Source organism: Festucalex cinctus, chromosome 1 (assembly GCF_051991245.1).
Source record: "Festucalex cinctus isolate MCC-2025b chromosome 1, RoL_Fcin_1.0, whole genome shotgun sequence".
Taxonomy (NCBI): Eukaryota; Metazoa; Chordata; class Actinopteri; order Syngnathiformes; family Syngnathidae; genus Festucalex; species Festucalex cinctus.
In genome coordinates this window covers 32,542,190-32,567,933 of record NC_135411.1, presented here as the reverse complement: position 1 = coordinate 32,567,933, position 25,744 = coordinate 32,542,190, and the positions used below count along the sequence as shown (strand labels likewise).

At 43.0% G+C, this 25,744-nt stretch overlaps 1 protein-coding gene across 2 annotated transcripts; it reads left to right on the top strand.

Moving 5' to 3' along the window:
* Nucleotides 1-309: 309 nt before the first annotated feature.
* taok2a (TAO kinase 2a) lies at nucleotides 310-24,412 on the top strand. Of its 2 annotated transcripts, none has more exons than XM_077530528.1 (20): nucleotides 310-761; nucleotides 8,279-8,419; nucleotides 9,309-9,380; nucleotides 9,459-9,560; nucleotides 11,084-11,129; nucleotides 11,266-11,362; nucleotides 11,988-12,101; nucleotides 12,189-12,280; nucleotides 12,697-12,790; nucleotides 12,865-12,946; nucleotides 15,328-15,498; nucleotides 15,797-16,006; nucleotides 16,295-16,423; nucleotides 17,515-17,751; nucleotides 17,864-17,992; nucleotides 18,069-18,272; nucleotides 18,448-18,687; nucleotides 20,049-20,261; nucleotides 20,387-20,569; nucleotides 22,113-24,412. In XM_077530528.1, the coding sequence occupies exons 2-20, from the start codon at nucleotides 8,288-8,290 to the stop codon at nucleotides 23,004-23,006; spliced, it is 3,441 nt and encodes a 1,146-aa protein (XP_077386654.1). In that variant the 5' UTR covers nucleotides 310-761; nucleotides 8,279-8,287; the 3' UTR covers nucleotides 23,007-24,412. The 2 variants fall into 2 exon arrangements, with proteins under 2 accessions (XP_077386654.1, XP_077386646.1); XM_077530520.1 differs by having other exon boundaries at nucleotides 20,049-20,270.
* Nucleotides 24,413-25,744: the final 1,332 nt, after the last annotated feature.

The following is a 25,744-nucleotide window of genomic DNA, read 5'->3' as shown; positions in this document are numbered from 1 at the left end:
TGTAGTACAACGCAATTGCTTGAAAGTTGGTAGCCTATTTTTACAGTAAATCAAGTGATTTTGTAGATGTAAGATGGGATAGGCTCCAGCAGTCCCGCGACCCATTTGAGGGATAAGTGGTTTGGAAAATTGATGGATGGCTGGCTGGCTGGCTGGCTGGATGGATGGATGGATGGATGGATGGAATTGTTTATGTAAAGAGTCCGTTTACAACTTGTCTGTTTGGAGTTCTCGTTTGACGATTTAGATTAAGTTTTATTTTGGTAGCGAAAGCCTGACAGGAAGTAGAAAGAAAAGGTTTTCCGGGATTGCACTCGGAACCCCGCCCCCATCTGTCTGTGCCATCTTGAACAAAAACGGCGGATGAAAAAGGCCGAGACAAAGATGGAGCGAATGTTTTGAAGAGAGCTTCTAAAAATCCGCCCGTGAGTTTTCCTCTGAACTGGACGTTGTGGACCGGAAGTGGAGCTTCCTGGACGAACAGCAGCCACACCCGGCAGAACAGCTAAGCTAACGTTAGCTTCCCAGCTAGCCAGGCTAAGCTAACGTTAAGTAAGAGTTGGAAGTTTCCACTGGCCACGCTGGAAAAGATTTGAGTTATTTATGATTGTTTTTGAGGAGTTAATGTGCTTATGAGCTCCGGAGGAGATGAGCGAACGTCTTGTGGATGTCCCGCAGCTGCCGCTATGAGGACGCAAGCTCGTTAGCTCCTCTGCTAAACGCTTATTTTTCGTTCCACAGCGGAACTGCAGTAAGCCGCGGTAAGTAAAAAGCTAAAATAAATAAATAAATAAATAAACATTTTCAAAAGAATATAGAAATGAAAGAAAGAAAAAATGTTTCCAAACGGGCCGTGGTGGTGACAGGGGCGTTTCAGCGCTCTCTTGTCACGCGTCTCCGCTCATCGCCAGCACGGATTCCGGCTGACCCACTTTTGGATAAAGTGCACAAAGCGAATGCAAAATAGGACAAAGCGGCTCCGTCTGCCTGGGAACAATCGTCCATTTGTGCTCGACTACCTACTGGTCAAGGCTGGCTTAATATTCCTTGTTTTAACACCAGCAAACTAAAGCTTGAGCTTCTGCTGACGTCACTGCTCATCTCAAGTGAGTGTGGCGTCAGCTGAAGTCAGTGGTTGCCTCGCAGTTTGGGGTTCCAATCTGAATTCTAGACTTCCTCTGTGGGGTTGTAGTCGTTTTTTTTTCCATTCCAAAAGCATGTAAGCTTCAGGGAAGAGTCAAACCCAACAAATTGGACAGAGGTCTGAATGTGCGTTTGTCCACACGTGTCCTGACTGGCTGGTGACCTGTTCGTTCTATATGTGTCATGGCATCAGATGGTGAGTTGGCAACAATTTACTTGTTTGACTAAATGATCCCTGACATTGGCTGGAGTTCAGTCCATTGTGTCTATATTATGTACCCTTATATTTCCTGACCAGTCCATCTTTTGGCTACATGTGTCCTGAGTCCTGACACTGACTGGTGACCAGTCTGTTGTTTGTCTACATGTGACCTTACATGATCAGTCCTGAGCAAAATAAGACCCGGGGGTCTCATCTTTCTGGCCCTCAGTCTCTGACAAGCCGTCACAATGATCACCATGTCAAAGAGGCGCTTTTATTTTGAAAGTTGTGCTTTTTGTCTGCGCACACGTGGATGTTAGTACAACCATGGGATTTTGCGGTATATGCCCTTTGTTTAATTTAAATTGTATGTATCAAAAGTACTATCTTGGTATCGGTGGGTACTCGAGAGTTTAGTACTTATACTGGTATTGGCATGAAAAAAAGTGGAATTGAACATCCCTAATAGTTCTTGTTTAAAATGTGTATTTCTTAATTATAACAATTAGGGCTGGGACAATATATTTCTGTCACCATTCAATCTGGATTCTGATACTTTGGTGTCGATCTGTACATACTGTGACACATTTATTTTTTGTGCTTTTTTGGGGGCTACTTAAATATTAACGTACTATTAACCGTAAAATGTGTATTAAAAAAGGGAACATCCTGCCCAGATGGCCCATTTTTCGCTCACTTTTTGTTTTTTTTAAATCAGGAAAATTATCCATCAATCCATCCATCCATCCACTTTCTTAACCGCTTATTCCTCACAAGGGTTGCGAGAGTGCTGGAGCCTATCCCAGCCGGCTTCGGGCAGTAGGTGGGGAATTAGGGTTGGGCGGTAATACGATAATAATAATGTGTCCAGCGGTGTCTTAAAAAAGAAACGGTGTCACTTTAAATACCGCCATTTAAAAATAAATAAATAAATAAATTATGATATAAATATATTTTTTGAGAGAAAATATAAATGTGTACTTGTTTTCAACTTAATATAACTATTATAACTATTTAAAAAACTAATAGCAATAATTAATCATGTGACAGTCATGTGACAGCCTATGAACCGGAACAACTAAAGACAAGATGGCTAGCAGCTCCCGACGCAATTACCGGTACATTGGGCGCAAAAAAAGTTGCCCCTTCTGCAATTTGGCAGTATTTTGGCTTCAGGCCCGATTAAAAAAATAAAAAAATAAACTTTTTGCCAATGGACGGACTCGTTAATTTAACTGAGCTTCCATCGCTGCACACAGGTGCCTCGAATCCCCTCATTTTTTTTCTTAAGTCTGCATAAAAACCAGCAATCCAGCATCCATTTTTCCATAAAACATGGGTAGGCCTAAAGCAGCACGCGCAAACTCGTTGAACTGTGCATTGTAAAAAAAATAAAAATAGCAGTCAGACTACTAGGCAATCTCGGTCCTCGAGGGCCTGAGTCCTACAGGTTTTGCGTGTTTCCCTTCTCCGACACAGTTGATATGATCAGCTCATCAGCAAGCTCTGCATTGGAATCAGCTTGTGTTGGAAAAGAGGGAAACCTCCAAAACCTGCAGGACTTCTGCCCTAGACACCCACACTTGGGTTAGGACTTACTTTTTAAACATCTCCCGTTATCCATCCATTTTTCAAATCGCTTCTCCTCACGAAGGTCCAAAGTCCACACCGCACATTCCAAAATGATGCATCAAAAACGGCACCACTCGGCTGGAAAAACATCCTCACTGGTTCCCCTGCTGCGGTGCTCCGAAGTCCATCCATTTTCTGCACGAACTATTCTGACTTGCGTGCTGGATTTTTCCAAGTCAACTTTTTGACAGCGCAAACTTCGGGTGTCGTGCGGAGCTCGCTAGCTGACAGTTGACGCTGTCGAACCGGCCACAGAAAGAGCCGGCCCCACGGCAATGCTCAGCTGCACTGCGATACACTTTTGGCCTTAAACACTTCTGGCAGAAAAGATGTCAGCCTTTGCCTGCCTGCATCATTGGCGGTGGCGTTGGTCTTTTGGTAACGGTTGCTACTGGCTCTGGCTCCTTGTAATGCAGTTGACGCTGCATGGCAATATAAGGTATCGAAAACCACAGATACTCACTTAAAGGATCGATACTTCAGATTAGGGCTGCTCAATTATGGAAACAATAATGATCACAATTATTTTGGTAACAATTGATTATTTTCTTTAAATTATTATTTTGTTCAAAACAAGAAAATCTTTAAGCATTTGAAAATATTAAGACAAATAAAATAATTTGAAACACTATAATTATGTAAATTCCTTTTGGACCAAACAGAATTTATAATAAAGCAAAAATTTTAAGTTGGGGTGCAGCGTGTGCAGTATGGCTTGTGGGGTGCAAGCTAGTTTTGACAGGGGTGGTTGGTGAAATAACTCGTGTGGGTGTGCCTCAAAACGACTCAAAATTAATATTATTAGGGCTGCAGCTATCGAATATTTTGTAGTATTTATGTCTTTGAAAAGTAATCAGACGGCTGGAGCACTTTAGTGCTGATAGGTAGCGCGGCTAGCCTGCTACTTGGTGCTGGCAGCTCGCTGTTGGGTAGCAGTCACCATTAAACGCTGGCAACAGGCACCGTACAATACAATGTCAGCATAATAATGTCTTAGTGCTCTTAACTGGAGCTTGAACGTGACTTCAGGACAAAGTTGTGTTACTGACGTCTGTCACAACAGTTTGGTGCATTTATATATATATTGTTAACAAACTGAATAGACGAGCACGTCGTCAGCCCCTATCTAGCGACGACACACTTCCGGAAACAACTTCAAAATAAAAGCTTTACAATTGGTTTCTCACAGCCTCGTGTACTGTCATGCATACTGCCGTTAGCATGACTATGATTCCGCGTGTATCCGAGGCAGAAATGACGAGGACCCGTTTCAGCCCTAGTATTAAAAATCGTTTTTGTACGATTATGCCAACTTTGTAATCGTGCATGGTAATAATCAAAATCGTAATTGAATTTCGATTAATTACACAGCCCTACTTCAGATCGGCACAAAACGTATTGCAATATATTGCCAAACAATATTTTGTCCTAGCCCCAATAACAATACACACCATAGTTAACGTGGCAATTTATTGAAACAAGACAATATAATTTCTCTAAATACATAAAACAAAAAATCAAATAAATAACAGACTAAGTTGATGTTAGCATGTTGGGTTTCTCTTGTGGTCCCTGCCTTACATTGTCTGATTACCAGTTCTTTGTATGATGTCTAAATGTTCTCCCTGAGTACCTGACACTTACTTACTTACAATGGACTGGTTACCACCAGTCCAGTGTAAGTAAGTAAGTGTGTGTCTTTAAGTGTGTGTCTGTGCCCTGCTACTGTCTGGCGACCAGTCCGATAGTTTTATACATATGCTCTGGATCATGAGTCACTGATGACCAGTCCATTGTATCTACTTGACCCCTGACATAGATGGCGACCAGTCCTTTAGTTTTCTACATGTGTCCTAGATATTTACTGGAAACCATTCCATTGTGCTATCATTGGCTGCAGTTTTCTTTTCACTCAATGGCTGACTGTTCCACATAGACCAAAAACACATTTTTGGATAGGCGCTTGTTATTACGTAATCTTGTGGTAAATCCTTGCCTGATTTGCAAACAGCAAGTGTCACTCAAGCAAGATTGATCTTTTTTGTCTGGATTGTGGCTGTTTTTGTGTCTTCTGAACGGCACGCAGATGCTGCGTCCATTATTCTAACGTGTGGTGGAGTCACGTGACGACGCTTGTTAGGCACCGCTGACTAAGCATGAGTGTCATGGAATTCTTTGTGGCATAAAAAAAGGCATAACAGTGCGCCTTTGACTTCCTGCTCTTTGTCATTGTTTCTCATGTAGTTTGTGCTCTGGTTTGTGGCCACTTGCTTTCCTGAGACACTGCATTGTTTGGCAGGATGCTCCATCGGCTTCCTTCCTTCTTTCTCGTTGAAGGACACTCAAATGTATAAATGGAAATTGGATGACCGGATTTTGACATAATGTGCGCTCGCATGGCGGGGGTGGGGTGGGGGGTGTGAGTGGGCCCACAGGCTTTTTTTTGTGCTCACTGAATCACTCGCCTGCCTGCTGATGTTTCCTGTCATAAGCGTGGCAACATGCTTGAACGACATCCAAATGCTCTGCATGGTCCCCTCACACTCTACTTAACAGCCATGATAATGATAATGATGACAACAACGATACTACTTGCTTCGGAAATAATCTGTTCTTGAGTCAAACTGGCATCATGAATATTTATTCATTGTACAGACAAAAGTAAGGCTGGGAATTTGATAGGGATGCACGATATTTATCGGACCGATATAATATCGGCCGATATGGGAAAATATGACGTCATTTTTGATCGGCCCGATATGTATATTTTAGTCGATACAAAGGTCCGATATATCTATTAACGTATGTACACTGTTTGCAACGTGAGGACACAACCATACACCAAGTCGCGCTGCTTACGTCTTGTATAGACCATGTCGCGTTGATTACATCATCTATCATGCCTCTCGCTCTTGTAGACCGGCATCTAAAGAAAAAAAAAAAAAAAAAAAAACCAACAAAAAACAGCTTAACCGAAGCTTGGTCCGCCCCACACTACTGTCTAACTAGCACGTAGCAATCAACATGTCCTCCTCACCAGTGGGGTGGTTTTTCTCCATGGCAGAAGATCAAAACATTTTCAGCAAGGATTCGAAGATCCATCATCGTGGCAGATCCGTTTTGAACGAAACAAACTTGAAGGAGGCACAGAGGCAGCAGCTAATGTTGCTAGGCTAACGGCGCTAGGCTAACAAGTCAGCAGCAACAAATCTAAAGGCGGAATGACAATTACCATCCAGACGACTTTTGGCAAGCACAGAGGAGAGAAAGCGGAGCAACGCCGTTTTGAACGAACTTGAATGAGGCACAGCTGTAGCAGCTAATGTTGCTAGGCTAACGGCGCTAAGTTAAAGAAGCCAGCAAGGCAGCAACAACAAACCTAAAGCCATTAACGCCAAAGTTATGGCTTTCATAGCGCTAGACAAGCAGCCGTTTTTATTTTTTTATTTTTTATTTTTTTATTTTTTATTTTTGTAGCTGACCCGTTTTTTTGTTGTTGTTTTTTACAAGTTAATAGCACATTTGGAGCCACGTTGCATCCTCCGATGTGGCCACAGCTTGATTGACAACAATAGACTAACACTACACGTAAGTCCCACCGCAGTTCGGGGTGGGGGTTTTCAAGCATGGGTATCATATGTTATTTTATGTTTAACTTTTAAAATCAAGCCAAGCAGTGAACTAACTATTTAATGCAAGTTACGTGGTATGTCGGCTGCAACCAAGCCACAACACAACATGCGAATCTAAGCAGCTTGCTTATTCATTTATTTATTTATTTATTATTTCCAGTCTGTGTTTCCCTCACGGGACCACAGGAAACAACATAACCACCCACGCACGCACAAGGATTGCTGCAATACCAATTTTGTCTATTTACTTGATTTCAATTTTTTTAATTAAGGTTGACAAATGTCAATGCATATAATTTTACCAAACGTTCACCTACCTCATCCTCATCCTTAGGGTTGAATAAATGCATTCCTATTGCATAATGCATACAGACATGAATGTTTTGTTTTTCCAGATAAACTAGTTGTAGTTCTGTATTAATTTAAAAACTAACTTTTTATTTTGTGTAGTTATCTGTTAGCCATTTCATATAGAAAATACACATTTGAAAGAGACATTTTTTTTTTTAATGTCATAATCAGAGCTACTAAAACATCAGTTTTTCCATTCCTGGATGATCAAATTGCAGACTATATGAAGGCTATATTAAATATAAAAAAACAAATGTATCGGTTATCGGTATCGGTATCGACCATACAAAGCAGGAAATTATCGGTATCGGTTGAAATTTTTCATATCGTGCATCACTAGAATTTGACTCAACGGAACGCCTATTATATAGAACCAAATGAATTTATTTTAGGGATTGGTGAGGGCCGGTACCAGTTATCCGTATGGTCCAATGCTAATATGCCACCAAACTCCTTTTGGCATGAACATCTTTACCAGATAAAAATGCTCAAAGCGCCTCTCACTGTTCAAATTCAGCGCAAAAACAGTAATTCTACGAGAACAGAATTAATTGCAATGTCCATTCGCCTATTATGTTTGTTTTTCTCCCCCGCCAACGGCACTGATTGGTTTAGTCCCTAAACGCCTGATTGGTCCAACCTAAAAAAGGTCAGCTGCAAACGTTATCAGCGGGGACGGTACAAGATGTATTTTCCGGAGTTTGTGAACTCACAAATACCGCGAGAATTCAGTTTGCTGGCAATGTTAAATTTTCATGTCAGTTTTAGACTAAACTTCAGCTGGGAGTGACACAGTTTTAATTAAGCAAGCACACATTTCCTTTTATTTGGCGAATTGTGTGAGCCAGAGTGAGGACAAACAAACAAAGACAAAAAAACATGTTTTTAAATATTTGACGTTACTTAATACACTTTAAATTGTGTTTTTTTTTAAATAAATTTTTATGTTTCTCGCAAATGGGGCGGCTAGAAAAAATGTTTTGTCATCTCCCTACGTTGTGGATTTTCACCAGGTTGGTGTGGATCGTATCCCCCGTTATAAATAAGGCTCCGCGGTAGTCAGACTCTTGTTGTGTTTCTATTACCAACAGCTGCCATTTTGTTGCTCCCACGCTGCTCTTCATACCTTCCTCCTCCACCACCTTTCACATCCCAGCTATGTGGGAGAGCATCCTGAGACTGAGAGCATACTTTTGGACACCGAAGATGCTTGTCAGAAAGATGATGATGATGATGATGATGCAACTTTATATGATCTGGTACTTTTCCATTCACCTGTAAGCCGGTTCCTCATGATGTCGCTGATGCTCCCTGCCAGGCCCTGGCCATGCCCTCGAGCGCACGCGCGGGCAATCTGAAGGACCCGGACGTGGCCGACCTCTTCTGCAGGGAAGACCCGGAGAAGCTCTTCGCTGACCTCAGGGAGATCGGCCACGGCAGCTTTGGAGCAGTCTACTTTGTGAGTTGTCCTCTCGCAACCTCAAACATCAAACTCACATTGTCACTACGGTTGCGTATGGTTTTTATTATCCAGAACCCGTGCCAAAGCAGTGTTTTTAAAACGATACCCATGCCTGAACCGATTACCGTATTTTCCGCACTATAAGGTGCACCACATTATAAGGCGCACCTTCAATGAATGACATATTTTAAAACTTTTTCAATATATAAGGTGCGACATAGAGGCTGGGGTTATGTTATGCATCCATTAGATGGTGCTGTGCTAAAGGGAATGTCAACAAAACAGTCAGATAGGTCAGTTAAACTTCATTAATAGATTACAAACCAGCTTTCTGACAACTCAATTCACTCCCAAAATGAATAAACAGCTGTTTTATTATTTCCTCTAAAAGTAAAGTAGGTAAACTAGGTAAAGTATTAGTATTAGCTAGCGATCCAAGATGGTGGGATCTTCTGCGCATGAGCGTCACCGATCGTGCAGGGTCACCGAATAGCGTCTTGACAGCGAGACCTGTTGCGGCTCAATAGTGATCCATATATAAGGCGCACTGGATTATAAGGCGCATGGACAGCTTTTGAAAACAATAAGGCTTTTAGGGGCGCCTTATAGTCGTGAAAATATGGTAACTTAAAAGAAAAAGAAAAAAAGAGAGACGCTTGAATTCTCTGGTTTTCATTGCTAATAAAATTACAGCTTTGCCATGTAATAATGTCATAATAGTTTTTTATAGTTAAAACAATTACTCCCCGGACACTCCTTTGTTAGTTCACATTTGACATTCCGTGAATGACACACATTGTGGGTAACATGACGTCATGTGAAATACTATCCATAAGAATGGTATAGCACCGCGGTATGCAGTTTCAATGCCCAGCTCTCCTTTCAGGCCCGAGACGTACGCAACAATGAGGTGGTGGCCATCAAGAAGATGTCATATAGCGGCAAGCAGACAAACGAGGTGACCGAACACGACTGTAATAACGGGTCCTATTAAACCGAGGCTTGCTTCACCAACTTGTGTTGTGTTAATGTGCAGAAGTGGCAGGACATTATCAAAGAAGTCAAGTTCCTACAGAAACTTCGCCATCCAAACACCATTGAGTATCGAGGGTGTTACCTGAAGGAGCACACAGCATGGGTACGTCATTACTTTTTTTGATCTCTAAAGGAAATACATTTTTTTTTTAAATTGTTTTGGCGTACGTTGATGTAGGCAGAACAATTTCGTTTGTATCACGAGAAATAAAGCAAAATTGAAAAGCAAACCTTATTTTGAATAATGTTTTCAAATGCTTTTTGTTTAAGTGGAGCGGGGAAATTAATTCAAATTTGAAGTTATATTTTGGAGGAAAATATGGCCCTGTTCAGTTGGTTAGCCCTTAAACTCACAGCCATTCTCACAGAAGCAATCCCATTCGCTCCCGGCTGTTTTACTGGAGTTTGACTGATTTTGCAAGGCCCAGAGAATATTGTGTTCTATTGATATAAAAACATGGAACCTATCAAAAGAAAGATTAAAGTCTCTTCTTTTATCAGGAAAAAAAGTGTATTTCTATCTGTTTCCCTTTTGCAGCAATTAGCATTAGAAGAGAGCTAAGTCTCATCAGTTTTCACAAATCTGTTTAAAATTGTGAGTAATTGAGCTATTTTATTTTTATTTTTCAACATGTCCCTGCTTGATCTCTTTTGCTCTGCTCCCACCTGCTGGCCATTTGTGTAATAACTACCATTTCTGCAACGGTTCTTTGCTGTTGAGAGGCTGCATCAAAGCCTTCTGTATGCTCTAGCATTAAAAAATAAAAAATAATGTATAAATACATCTTTGGGACACTTAAAACATAAAAAAAAATAACGTATGTACACATTATTGGGAGCAAATGAGTTAATCATGAAAAAGTTTCAAAGGGCTCCAAAGGCAAACATCCTCTGATCCAAACCTGATCGCCAACCGGGCAAGGAAAAACTGAGAAACTCCAATTTAGGGGAAAAAGGAAATCCACAAATGGAGGGAACCCCCTTTCCACGATGATCAGGCTGCACTGTATACCTAGTGGACAACATTTTATTACATAGTACATTGTTGTGCAATATTAGGTAGGTACAGCATAACGGTTCATGGGATAAAGCACCACGCTTTAGAAGATATCCTCAGAAGTGGTCCACCTCAGATCTTGTCCTAGTCAGTTGGTGTTGAATCCATACATCAACAGCCTCTGTTTCGATCATCACCACCTAAGCTCCCTTTCCAAGTAGGAGAGGGGAGGACAAAGATGCAACAGGCCAAAATTCCAAATATCTGGCTGTGTCGCAGAGAAAGAGGCAACTTGCAGACTACATCTGGTTTCACTAAATGCAATACTGTCAAAATAAGTCTGAAGGTTGAGAATGAAGAATTACTACTGCGGTAGTTGCTCTAATTTCCTCGGTTAGGGTGTTCCAGAAGACTGGAGCTCAAATAGAGAATGCAGTAGCACCTGCAAACTTCCTTTTAGCACTTACTATCACCGAAAGACCGCCATGTTGAGATTTCGGGAACAGAACATAGGGTAGCAAGCACTAGTCGGCAAGATAGCTCTTTAAGCCATCTAAGATTTGATGAGTAAGTAACCTGCACAATGTTATCAAGATTCGTTTTACAAACCACATCTACTGTGTTTGTAGCTGGTGATGGAGTACTGCCTCGGCTCCGCCTCCGATCTCCTTGAAGGTGAGTCTCGGCCTGAACGTCGTCCTGTTCTGGTGGCCACCGCTGGAGTCCTTTTTTTTTTTTTTTTTTTTTTTTTTTTTCTTCCTTTTCTTTTGGCATCCAACCGGCTTGTTGTTGTTGTTGTTGTTGTTTGCAGTTCACAAAAAGCCTCTACAGGAGGTGGAGATTGCTGCTATTACCCACGGTGCACTGCAGGGACTGGCGTACCTTCACTCTCACAATATGATTCACAGGTGACGTCTTGACGATGTGTGTCAAAATTTCATGCAAGGTTCAAGTCACTGCAGAAAACACATCACTGGTGTCAGGCCAAAACCTCATAAGTCACAAATTGGCAAATTTAATATTTTTTCAAAAATCTGCACTTTTGGTCAGTCCACACGTGTGTATCATGTTTTACAAATTATTGACCAATTTTAAAGTGTTGAAAATGGCTTGCTCTCTTTTACAATGCAATATTTATAGTTGAACAAATATGCAGTTTTTGGGGTCTCCTGGGAGTGACGATTTGGAAGTACAATGTTTGTTCAAGGTTTTGGGCCAGATGCCAGCGTTATATTGGCACACTCGCGAACTGTACTTGTGTTGCTTATCTGTACTAACACATCCACAATCACATTGTTTGTAATGATCTCAAAACAATCTCTGTCTTGTCTACTACTTGATTGTCTTTTCAATTAAATGCATGAACAACAACGTTTGGTTGATGTTTGAGCAGCTATCAGCAATCATAAATTGAGATAGATAAATAATTTGAGGATACTCTTGGCCCCTACATGTGCACGGAAAAGGAACAGTAGAGGAAGGATTAAGTCAGGTTATGTGACTGGAGTGCCACACGTGTGTTGCTACCCACAGGGACGTGAAAGCCGGCAACATTCTGCTGACGGAGCCCGGTCAAGTCAAACTGGGTGACTTTGGCTCAGCATCCATTGTGGCCCCGGCCAATTCTTTTGTGGGGACGCCCTATTGGTGAGTCTTTGCTTTTTGACAGCCATTCTGATCATCTTCAATACTTTATTTATTTTTTAACACAAACACGGTTTCGCCCTGACGCAGGATGGCTCCAGAGGTGATCCTGGCCATGGACGAGGGGCAGTATGATGGCAAAGTGGACGTCTGGTCACTGGGCATCACCTGCATTGAGCTGGGTACGAGATGCACTCACAGCTTGGATGAAAACATGCTTATTTTATCACAGTTTACACGAGTTACAAATAAAAGAACGACCAATATGTTTGATGGATAAATGTTGTGTGAGATGCATTTGACTTGCTAATGCTTCTGCATTGACATCTGGTTTTTGTTTGTGTTATGAGAGACATTCTTAAAGAAGTCATTAAAATGTGGAAGCAAGCTGATGTATGCCCCATTTTTTGACACATGAATTGAGATGCTTAGAATAGTACAATTTTTTTTTTTGTTTCTATATGTGAAAAGGACATTTCCATACAGTCATTTTAAAACAATAGCTTTCATATGTCTCCTCTGGTTTCTTCATGGAACTAAAAGATTGACTAAATAATAATAATACTGATACTTAATATTTGAAATTGTGTTGTCACAGCGGAGAGGAAGCCCCCCCTGTTCAACATGAATGCCATGAGTGCCTTATACCACATCGCTCAAAATGAGAGCCCCATCTTGCAGTCCAATCACTGGTGAGACCTCCCTTTTGCTTCTCCTCACATCCTGACGCTAATGAATGGATCCCTCAACTCTCTCTTTCTGTCAGGTCCGATTCCTTCCGCAACTTTGTGGACTCATGTCTGCAGAAGATTCCCCAGGACCGGCCCACCTCAAATGTGCTGCTCAATGTGAGTACAATAATCTCATCAGAGTAATTTCAAAGCAGGCAAAGCAAGAGTTTGTTTAAAAAGATAATAATAATAATCATCCATCGTAATTGACCATTCGCAAACCTCGCCCCCCAACGCCCACAGCTCCGACATGCGGCGCAAAGCTCCATTGACCTGCATTGTAAAATCAATCCACAAAACCTTTGTCAGCTTCAATAAAACTAGACCAAACAAAGTTCCAACAAGATGTGGAACTCCAACTAGCAAAATAGTGAAGCGATGTGCCTAGGGCTGGGCAATAAAACGAATTAATTTGATACATCGTCATTTAAAAAAAATCAAATCGTTGAAAATGTGCTAAATCGTGAAATCAAGTTTTGTCTTCTGGATTATTAAAAACGATTGTTCTTATGTTCTGTTACATCCAAATGCTTTTATGTGTTGTAATTTTTCACAAGTGGCAGAATGCTGAATGGGTGGCTTACAAGACATGTTTAGCTACCAACTACTTAACTGTGGCATTTAAGCACAAACTATGAATGTTAAGTTTATGCTCAATGATCTAGAATCAATATACGTTGCTGGTGTCTGAACATTTTGCACAGGAATTATTTTTGAATAAATGAAAGCTTTAAGTAAATGTTTGTTGGATTTATTAGGTTAAAATCGATTAAAATCGTAATCGTCCTGAATGACTGCAAAAATCGAGATTTACATACATTGTTGTAATCGTACCTGAGGAGTCCACAAAGGGGAGTGATGTCTTTGATGAATTACGTTGTGGACGGCCTCACCCCCAGCTAAATGTCTCCAAAATAAGAATTTCCTACATTTGTTCCAAGACTATAATGGGCTAGGTTTAAGCTAACAAGCAACCGAACAAGCTAAAAGCCCTTAGATCTGTTGTTAAATTCACTTTAGCTCTTGAGGCAAGCTCATCCACAAAACTGGACATTAAAGTTATACTTACGTTTATTTAATAGTGTATATTATCAAGATATCATTATCATTGGCCATTCGTCATCTCATTTGGTAAGCACATCCACATTTTTGGCAAGTTGTTTATGATGCGACACCTCGTAATAATACACAGTTTATCTTGATTATTATTATTATTAATGTTAGCTGGGTAACTTGACGTCCTTGTAGGTAGTTCTGTAACAGAGGAAAAAAAATGTGTAATCATATTACAGGGACATTTATTTTAAAAATGGGAATGATTTTGCATTGCTATACTGGTTTTATCATGACAATGTATGAAGTCCGCTTTTGTTTTCTGCATATTTAAATATGATTACTGTATTTTCATGACAGTATGGTGCATCGTATTAAAAGGCACCGTCTCCGTTATGGGTTGTGAAAATAGTGGGTATATCCTTCCAATGCATACTGTAGACCAGGGGTTTCCAAGTTCGGTCCTCAAGAGCCCCTATCCAGCCTGTTTTCCATGTTTCTCTCTACTAACACACCTGATTCATGATCGGGATCGATATCAGGCTTCTGCAAAGCTTGCTGATTATTAGTTGATCATTAGATTCAGCTGTGCTGAAGGACGGAGATATGGAAAACAGGCTGGATAGGGGCTCTCGAGGACCGAACTTGGAGACCCCTGCTGTAGACTGTAGAGCGGGACGATATCATGCGTGTATTGCTCCAAAAACACTCACTGACATGCTCTGGCACGTTTATTTCCATTGTAAATATCCAGAAGGATGTCGGACCCGGAAGCGTCAAATGAGGGCAGGGGGGTGGGGCTTTTGCAAATGGTCTATTATAGCTTCAAAACAGTGAAAACAATTTACTTAAGTGAAATATGATTTATGGTATTTATGGAAATATGGTTTTCTGTTTGCAAATTAATTGTTCAATTAATTTTATTTACCACAGCACATTCAAAATATAGTACACACCACATGTCTAAGGAAATTAGATTATATCCTAGTAAAGTAATCCCCAGTCTTTTGTAGGGTTGTATTCCAAACTAACGTGACACACAAACAACAGATACTGTCCCTGTACTTGTTGGTTGGTTGGTTGGTTGGTTTGTTTATTTATTTATTTATTATATAGTTTAACCCAAAATTACTCTCATATGCTCTCTTCGCTGGCGTTGGGTCAAAACGTCCTATGTCAAAATATGGCCAATTGAATTTTTCCCCACAAATCTATGCTATTGGTCAACAACACACGTGTTATTTTTATGGGCAATCTAGAGTGTTGAAAATGGCTTGCTCTCTATGACAGTGGCGCAATGTTGATGGTTGAACAAAAATGCTGTTTTGTTCTCCGGGAAAAAAAAACATGTGTGGGGTATAACGTCATTTGCATTAGTTGCACTGCAACGTACGTATCTGTCCTTGTTTCATGTGAGATTGACCTTCTTCACGCTGTGCATCTAGCATCGCTTCCTGTGTCGCGAGCGTCCCTTGACGGTGGTCATGGACCTGATCGCCCGCACCAAAGACGCCGTGCGTGAGCTGGACAACTTGCAGTACCGCAAGATGAAGAAGATCCTCTTCCAGGAGACTCAGCAGAACGGCCCCGTATCGGAGGGAGGCGAGGACGAGGAGGTGAGCTGAAGGAGCGCACAGCGGGGTTGTACACAGGGCTTCTAAGAAATGGATGGCTGATTGCAAATGGCATATAATAAAAATAACATTTGACACTGCCCACAGCACTAGTTAAATAAAAAAAATGTTAAGTGTTCGTGCGTGATAGGTGGCGTTGCGTATCATGAAAAGTGTGGTTGTTGAATGTGTTGGGAAGTGTGACACCCAAATCACGCAATGGTCCTTAAAACTACTACCACCATGTAGGATAGAGGCCAGCTGGTTTAATGCATTGTTTGTGTGTGTCCTTGCGGGTCAGGAGGTGGAGCAGTACCTGTTGCGCACAGGCACAGTCAACAGTATGGAGAGCTCGCAGTCGGTACCCAGTATGTCCATCTCGGCCAGCTCCCAGAGCAGCTCTGTCAACAGCCTGGCGGACGCCTCTGATGACAGCAGTGGCGAGATGGCCATGATGCAGGAGGGAGAGCACACAGTCACCTCCAACAGCTCCATCATACACCGACCCACCGTAAGCACGCAGCAATTTCTATATGTGTTGGACTCTTTACGTCTTTACGCCTGTGGGGTCTGAAATTGTAATAGATGAAAATATGTGCTTTGTTTTACTGTTCCCATGTGTTTTAAACACATTGAAACTAATTTAAGAGTCACGTGCTGTTTAATAAAGAGTGCTGTGTTTGCCGACAAAGAACAATCATATTTTGTTTTGATTTGGGATATCTCATCTTGCTTAGTATTTGCAGTGCAGGAAGGAGTCATGCTGGTAGTATGAAGTCTTTCCTGTCGCTTTGTTCAGGCTCAGGACAATATCTACGATGACCCTTATCAGCCGGAGCTGGAGCAGCCCCAGGCTCCCTCTGCCGGTCGCCGCAGAGCCTACTACCGGAACAGAGACCACTTTGCCACCATCAGAACTGCCTCGTTGGTACGTCAGGGTCGTGTCCTCCTCCTCCTCCTCCAACTCCAGTGAAACTTCGCAATATTGAGACGACTATTGATAACAAATATATACAGTACAGGCCAAACGTTTTGACACAGACACGTCATTCAATGTGTTTGCTTAATTCTGATTGATATTTACATTGTAGATTCACACTGAAGGCATCAAAACTAAGAATGAACACGTGGAGTTATGTACTTAAAAAAAAAAAAGGTGAAATAACTGAAAACATGTATTCAAAACATGTATTGCTCTGATTACTGCTTTGCACAATCTTGGCATTCTCACCTCTGGGAACTCCTTCAATACTGTTGGAAAATCATTTCAGGTGACTCTTGAAGCTCATCGAGGGAATGCCCAGACTGCAAAAAATCATCACAGCAAAGAGTGACTATTTAAAAAAAAAAAAGTTTGTTTAAGTACGTACATAACTCCATGTGTTCATTCATAGTTTTGAAGCCTTCGGTGAGCATCTACAATGTAAATAGACATGAAAATAAACAAAATGCATTACATGAGGTGGTGTCTCAAAGGGCTGGTCAGCAACATTAGTTTTGCGTAAATAGTAAAAATAGCTTCCTTGAGGTCTCTATTTTCATTTCCCAGCAGTGCAAAAGTTAAAATTTTAGTATTGTATGAAAATGCATTGTTAGCCAACATATTTTAACTGACTTAGCAACTAGCAACATGTCTCAGAAGCCTGCTTCAAAATAAGCCGAGTTCCTCGCGTCTAATCTCACTTCACAAATGATTGATATAAATGGATAGGATGTGATGATTCACTCAAGCCTGACTTGATTCACTTTTCAGTTGCCGATTTTCGATTTTTTTTCGAGAATCTTTTTTTTTTTTTTTTTAAGAATCTTTTATTATTTTTATTTATTTATTTATTTATTTTTAAATTTTAAATTTATTTAAAATTTTATTTTTTTTTTAATTTTGAAATTTAAATTAGGACCCATAAACAATCACTTATAAATCTACTGGAAAGCAGGAGCAGGAATAATGCACCTAAAAGGGGAACGCTGTACTTGTGCTCATGCCCACGACGTGTCCTCGTCCCGTCCCACCTGCAGGTGACACGTCAGATCCAGGAACATGAGCAGGGCTCGGCGCTGCGGGAGCAGATGTCAGGCTACAAGCGCATGCGGCGGCAGCACCAGAAACAGCTGATGGGCCTGGAGAACAAGCTGAAGGCCGAGATGGATGAGCATCAGCTCAAACTTGACAAGGAGCTGGAGAACCAGAGGAACAGCTTCTCCTCAGAGGCCGACAAGCTTGTCAAGAAGCACCAGGCCATCCTGGAGAAGGAGGTGAGTGGCAGGACTTCAAAATAAAATATCTCCAACTTTAATCCATTTGGGTCTCCTCTTCGCTCATATGTTTAGCCACCAAACCTTGCATTATTAGTGTTTTTCCCTGCAGACCAAAGCTGCCCTGGCAGAAGAGAAGAAGTTCCAACAGCACATTCTGGGCCAGCAGAAGAAAGAACTGACCAGCTTACTGGATTCGCAGAAGCGCCAGTATCGCCAGCGCAAGGACCAGCTGAAAGAGGCAAGAAAAGTCGTCCAGCTCAGCGGGGCCACCGCATGGGTTCCATCTCTGATGTTGCCCCTTGAAACCCCAACAGGAGCTGAACGAGAACCAGTCGACACCCAAGCGGGAGAAGCAGGAGTGGCTGATCCGACAGAAGGAGTGTCTGCAGCAGATGCAGGCGGAGGAGGAGGCCAGTCTGCTCCGGAGGCAGAGGCAGTACTACGAGTTGCAGTGTCGGCAGTACAAGAGGAAAATGCTGCTCGCTCGACACAACCTGGAGCAGGATCTTCTCAGAGAGGTACGACCCTCTAGTATTGATGGTTTATATAATGGCCACATGATAGTGGTGCAATTAAGAAGCGGATTAAGTCTCGTCAGTCCCCGCTGACAGCCCAGTTACCAAATGTACCAACGGCACGGCCTGCCACCACATTCTCTGTGTGTTTGGTCCACTTGATCCGTGTCCCCACCAGGACCTGAACAAGAAGCAGACCCAGAAAGATCTGGAGTGCGCCATGCTGTTGCGCCACCACGAGTCCACTCAGGAGCTGGAGTTCCGGCAGCTGGGCTTCGTGCAGCGGACCCGCGCTGAACTGATCCGAACACAGCACCAGACGGAGCTGACCAACCAGATGGAGTACAACAAGCGACGAGAGCAAGAACTGCGCCAGAAACACACCATGGAGGTGCGGCAGCAGCCCAAAAGCCTCAAGGTGAGTCCAACCTTGAGTTTGGAGTTCCTTCTCTGGGAATAAGTCACATATGTGCAAGGTATATGTAATGCTCAAGTCTTAACCTTTATGTTTCAAGCAAGTCCCAAGTTACTGTGGCAAAAATCAACTAACCTTGCTTTGCAAGCTGAATTCTCGTGGCATTTGTGAGTTCACAAACTCTGAAGAATACATCTTGTACCAAGCCCGTTGATTTCCACCCATCCCCACCACTAGTGGTTTGGACCAATCACAGAGCGACATTGTGTTTGGGGGCGGGATATGCCGCTGTGACGAAAAGAAGAAGCGCCGACACAGTGGGAAACAAATTAATCTAACACGGATGAATGGACGCTGCAATTAATTCTGTTCTTGCAGAATTACTCCTTGTTTGAATGCTGAAGAGCAGCGCTTCGTGCATTTTAATCTGTTAAAAATGTTCGTGCTTTTTTATTTATTTATTTATCTATTGGCGTCAGTCCTGTTGCCGTGTGTCTTACGCGAACGCGCGAACAACAATACACGCAGACACGTCGTTAGCCCAGGCATCCACAACCCATTCACATATGGTGGCGTGACTCCCAGTTTTGGTGAAAGAGTGTTTGCTGTCTCTCATTAAAATATACCCTTGATGTATGCTATGTTATGTATGATGTTTCGCCACCATCTTCCTGCTATAGATAGCCAAATGACAACTTCGTGAATGTAGTTAGCCCTGGTGGTGCTTGCATCTAGTGTAGGACCCAATCTGTTGACTGCCGCTTACCTTCCACAGCTTGGACCTGCAGCTGGTTGTCGCTGAGTCCCATGATTTGGGCTCCCGTTACTTGTCACCTTTTGCTATCTTTTACAAGTTGTTTTTTTTTTTAAATATATATATATATTAAACTAGCTTCTCCTGCTAGCCTCTTTTGTTGGCTGTGACAATCAGTGGTACTTTGAAACTTTTAAATGCGACTCGATCAGTCTTTCAGTGTTGCTTGCCGGGCTTCAGACCGGCTGCCAAGTTGCCGTCGCTCGCCCAGATGCTTGTTAGCTCACGCAAAATAAAAGTTGGTGGTAGGCTTGCGAAGTGTGGTCCCTCTGAGCCACCATAGTTTGCATGCTTGGAAAGGCATGCACTTGGGCTGCATTCTGCCTTCTGGTGGTCATTTATTACACAGTCACTTAAAAAAAAGAAAAGTCAAATGAAATTAAAACTAACTATATTGATAAATCCATAACTATTGTAAACTCTCCAAATCAAAGATTTGTGGAGTGGTTTCATAAGTTTTTGCCAAGCAAGTACTAAAACGGCCGACTTAAGTCTGACTTGAGTCAAGTCGTGAGTGGAGTCATGACCCTGTGACTGTTTTGTTTTGCAGTCCAAAGAGCTGCAGATCAAGCGTCAGTTCCAGGAGACCTGCAAGATCCAGACACGTCAGTACAAAGCCTTACGCAACCACCTCCTGGAAAGCACGCCCAAGTCGGACCACAAGGCCGTGCTCAAGCGCGTCAAGGAGGAGCAGACGCGCAAGCTGGCCATCCTGGCCGAGCAATATGACCACTCCATCAACGACATGCTGTCCACACAGGCTGTGAGTAAGGCAAGGAACCCCACCGCGCACCTTCCACACCGCTGCACTTTGACTGCCGCACATCTGCAACTCTAATGACAAGGACCCCCCCCCCCCCCTTTTTTTTTGTGTGTGTCCCTCTGCAGCTTCGACTGGATGAGACCCAGGAGGCGGAGTACCAGGTGCTCCGCATGCAACTGCAACAAGAACTGGAGTTGCTCAACGCTTACCAGAGCAAGATCAAGATGCACACTGACACGCAGCACGAGCGCGAGATTAAGGAGCTGGAGCAGAGGGTGTCCATACGCCGCGCACTGCTAGAGCAACGGGTACTACCAACACGTCCAACTTCAGATCCTTTATGTCAAGGATGCCAAACTAATTTTTTGGCTACATGCTAGTCCCTCATGACTAGGGTTGGGTATCCAAAGTTGGTACTACTAGTATGGCACCGGATCTGACTTAAATGGATCGTTCAGATTTTTTTTACATGAATCTCTATTTCATCCTCACCTCCAGTGTGTGCGATCAGCACTGACTTACCTCTGACAGCGTTCTGTGACACGAGCTCTGGTCCGGTGTTGGACAAGAGGAAAATAGTCCGACAAGTTGGCTGGGGCCACTTAACTCTTTGACTGCCAGGCGTTATAAAAACAAAACAAAAAAATCCACAGCGCCAGCCGCTTTTGAGCATTTTAACTCATCTTTCAAGGCAAAAAGAATATTGTTTGCCTTTACTACATATACAATGTGGCTACTCAATGAAAGATCGCATTCCACTCATTGGAATTTTACTAATCATCATGAAACGTCTTTGGCAGTCAATTAAATAAAGCGTTTTTCTTCTAAAAATAATTTGTGTTCAAAAGAGTGATACATTTCCATACAAAACACCCTCCTGAAAAAAAGTCAGATTCCATTACCGCCGGGCATTACTTTTCTGTTCGTTTGTATCACTGCATGGCGCCCCGCATACAGCTGATAGACGCGCACTAATCTATAAGTTGTCTTTTCGAAGGGAGAAGGCGCAACTATCAGCTCTCTGCAGCGCGTCTGTCAGCTATCTACAGGGCGATGCGCAGTGATACGAATGAACAGAAAAATAGTGCCCGGCGGTAATGGAGTTTTTTCAAGAGGGAGTTTTGTGTGCAAATGTATCACTCTTTAGAACACACATTGTTTTTAGAAGAAAAACACTTTATTTAAGTGGCCCCAACCAACTTGCCGGACTACTGTCCTCCCGACCAACACCGGACCAGAACTCGTGTCACAGAACGCTGTCAAGGGTAATTCAGTGCTGATCGCACACACTGGAGGTGAGGATGAAATAGAGATTCATGTAAAAAAATCCGAACTATCTCTTTAACCGGTAGTAAACATACCGAATGAAAAAGAACATTTCGGTGCCCGACTTTAATTGTTGTAATGCCCCCCTTGCTCTTCCGGTGTCAACTTGCGTGACCCGCACTAACGTAGCACATTGAAATGAGCACGATGCTGAAGCAAAACAATTGAAACTTGAACTTCATTTTTCACCAATGAAGGATGACTTTGGGAGCACAACAGGTGTAGTAAAACTTTTGCATGCAAGGGAGGTATCACAGCAAATTTAATGAAACACGTGGTGACTCGTGGCGTCCCGATCAAAGCTGAGCAGTGCACGGTGCAACATGCTGACAGCAACGCGGCTGAACAGAATACAGAGGATTATGAATAAATTTTGCACAATATTGACTGCCGGGTAATAATAATAATAATAATAATATTGAGACCACCTCAAAAAGTGGGCCTTGGTCTTGGACAGTGCAGGTGTTAATACAGCCTTCGGCTGGAATTTGTCCACCACTAACAATCGCGTCTTGCGGCTTTCAGATCGAGGAGGAGATGCTATCCCTGCAGAACGAGCGCTCCGAGCGTATCCGGACGCTTCTGGAGCGCCAGGCTCACGAGATCGAGGCGTTCGATTCAGAGAGCATGCGTCTGGGCTTCAGCAACATGGCGCTGAGCGGCATCCCAGCCGAGGCCTACAACCAAGGCTACCCGGCCCCCAGTCCCTCCTCGGGCTCGGGGGGCTGGCCCTCGCGCCCCGTCCCCCGCTCCGGCAGCCACTGGAGCCACAGTGTGCAGAACTCTGTGGCCACACCATCCTGGCGCGGTCAGAACCACGGCGGTGGTGGCTTCGTCCGCACTGAATCGGTGGTGTCGTCGCATGGCTTCGGCCGGGACGGTGACCCCTTGAAGGGCGGCAGGGTGTCGTCGTCGTCCTCCACCACTTCGTCGTCGTCGTCCTCCTCGCACCACCATCACCAGCAGCAGACGCCGCAGCCTCACTACCTCCCCCAACACTACCAGCACCACCAGAGCACGCCGCACCTCTACCGGGACGAGAGGGAGCGCTCCAGGGAATGGGTCGGGGGCGGCGGCCACTATTCCCATCATTCCCAGGGGGGGCACCACCACCACCATCTGTCGTCTCATTCCTCCTCCCAGTCCCTGGCCCTGCTGCCGCCCCCTCCCGTGCCGCCTCCAGTCTCACGCTCCTCCTCACCTCCGTCCTCGGCCTCCTCGTCCTCATCATCACAGGGGGGCTACGGCGGCGGTCTCGGGGTGCGCGGGCCCGGCCTAATGGCCCTCAGGAACAGCCCCCAGCCTCTACGCAGGACGGCCTCAGGGGGGCCGGGCGGCGGCGGCAGCGACGGGGGCCTGAGTCGGAGCACGTCGGTTACATCACACATTTCCAACGGCTCGCACCTGTCCTACTCGTGAAGATTTCGCGGAAAGACTATTGTGTGTTCATTTTGAATTCCTTCATGTGTCATTTGCAGTTTCTGTTGCACAAGACGAAGTTTGAGATTTTATTCTCGGACGTCACGTGGCGCTTCCTCTCAGCTAGCGGTGCTTTTCAAAACCACTCCGGCTCTGTAAATATGCTCTTCCTCCTTTTCCGTGTTTGATGCTGTTGAGCAGAGATTGTGTAGATAGCGACGTAAACAACCCACTCCACGTGCCAGTCTTCCCTTCACCGCCACATCGGCGAGCTACCGCACAAGTTAGCTTAGCGCTTGCCCACTCGCTCCAATGTGCAGTTAGCTTAGCCTAGCTGAACACAGCGGCCATATCTAATTGCTGTGTTTAAAAATGTTAAAAAATGTCTCACTTGCTCCAAATTGTAGTTAGCTTAGTATAGTTTTGTTTCTGCACCGTCCAGTTGTGGTTTTATTTTATTTTATTGTTCCCATTTTAAAAAGTTATTTTTATAACTGCAACTTTTAACAATAGGCAGTGAAAATATGCTTGTTTCTTCAGTTGGCAGACTACAATGGACATATTGTCATAAAACAGGTTACGTTATGCTACGGCGACACCTTGGTTTCAGCATGTTACAGACGTGTTTTAACATGCTATGGCACATTACGTTATGACACGTTACGTTTAGACTGTTTTGTTGCATTACAATGCATCTAGTTGCGGTACTTTACGACATGATGCACTGCTGCACGTTTTGTTTCAACACACAAGGCGTCATTTACATCACGCCGTCACGTTACGTTACCTTACAACACTTTGCATTATATTAGTTACATTACAGTACGACCATTTCAGGCATGTTCATCGTTGACAAAAGTTTGGTCTATTGGGGTGCGTTTACCATGGCAACATGGTTATTGTTGGGGTTGTTAGTTTACAGTTCTTGAGCCCCCCACACCTGTGTCGGGTCTCCCCAAAAAAAATTGCAGCGTGCGCGATTCCAATCCAAGCGTCTGTTGAATCTCAATGTGAACATTGCAGGCGCCCCTTGATGCGCCGTGTACATAGCTGTACTAACTCAAAAGGCATCTTAAGTAATCATAAGGATCATTTTGTCATGTGACCTACTAGACCAATAGATGCTACTGCTGTCATATTTATGTTGTATGCCATTTTTTTAAGCTAAGATTTATTTTTTTTCTCGAATGTGACTGTCAACGTTAACCACTCGGAGAAGAATAAGCGCAGTGCAATGTTACTGTGATAGAACGAACGACATATTAAGTCCATTTCCCAGCATTCCTTGTTCTCGTGTCAGTATTAGTATGTGGAGCGTTCCCACAATCCTTTGGTGCCATGTTCAACTTAACTTGATTTTGTTTTTGTCACGTGTGTGTGTGTGTGTGTGTGTGTGTGTGTGTGTGTGTGTGGGGGGGGGGGGGGGGTGCGCGTGTAGAAGTGCAGAAGTGCAGAAGCATTCAGGCCGCTTCCTCCCGCCATGGCGAAGGAGCGCGACGGCCGTCTTTGGTTGTCACGTCTACCTCATTTGCACTGATGGTCAAAGAATGTTTGGCTCTTCTCAAACGCGCCGGTAACCGCGCGTTGACTTGACAAAGGAGCGACATTTCACTTTTTGACTTGTTTTTTGGGGTCATTGTTATGTTTCTTTAGGTGAGTTGAAGTTTGAAGAGGCACAAAGAGTATATAGGAAACAGGACGCACACTTTTGTCTTCTTGGGTCCTGTTAAGGGAGGCAAAGTTTGGGGGAAATGAGCCGCATACGATGTGGTTCTCACGTTTTCCATATGTGGATGATGTAAAGATTATTTTTCTAGTTTTCAAGTTGGGAAGAAAGAGTCACATCATTACAAACATATTTCAGGAAACTTCCCTTTTCTTCCCAAACATCAGGCTTTCTTTACACATAAAAGTGGGGAAAAAAAAGGAAGCATTGAAGGGGAGAAACAGTTGTGCAGAAGCGTAAGAAAAATAAACAATCAGTACATTATGTTGTTTTGTTGTGTTTTTGTCCATTTTCTGCCTTTTTTCCCCCCCAACTCACTTAACTTTGACTGCCAAAGACGTTTCATGATGATTAGTAAAATTCCAATGAATGGAATGCGATCTTTCATTGAGTAGCCACATTGTATATGTAGTAAAGGCAAACAATATTCTTTTTGCCTTGAAAGATGAGTTAAAATGCTCAAAAGCGGCTGGCGCTGTGGATTTTTTTGTTTTGTTTTTATAACAGTCAAAGAGTTTTAAAATCACCATGCTTTTTTTTTTTTTTTTTTTTTTTGTTAATATTTCTGAAAGTGTATTGCTACCAAAGATAAAAGTTTCACCTAAAACAACATGGTACAATATCATGGTTAGAGCATTGTGATAGTCAAGTTTAACTTACGATGTGCAAAGCACAATGAAACAATTCCTTGCATCATTTTGCTTTGATGAATGCATAAGTTAAACTTGCCTTATCTTGTATAATGAAACCTATGCTAAAATTCACATTTTATATAGTCAAGCCCGAAATTATGCATTGCACCAGTGGCAAATTTTGATTTAAAGTTACTTGTCAACCAGCATTTTTTATTATTATTATTTATTTATTTTGCCACAGGTGCAGGATGTTGAACAATAGGCACCACTGTGGGGAACAAATATTTCTCAGCATTTTCATACATTTGAACAAAAAATAGCAAAATTATTCATAATCTTCTAAAAAAAAAAAATTGAAAAACCAAAAGACATCCGAG

Excerpts from the sequence above, each read along its gene's own strand:
- taok2a (XM_077530520.1), top strand. The coding sequence starts at position 8,288 with ATGCCCTCGAGCGCACGCGCGGGCAATCTGAAGGACCCGGACGTGGCC. Across the intron at positions 17,752-17,863 it reads AGGCCATCCTGGAGAAGGAG|ACCAAAGCTGCCCTGGCAGA; the intron begins GTGAGTGGCAGG and ends TTTTCCCTGCAG. Across the intron at positions 20,570-22,112 it reads GCGCACTGCTAGAGCAACGG|ATCGAGGAGGAGATGCTATC; the intron begins GTACTACCAACA and ends TGCGGCTTTCAG.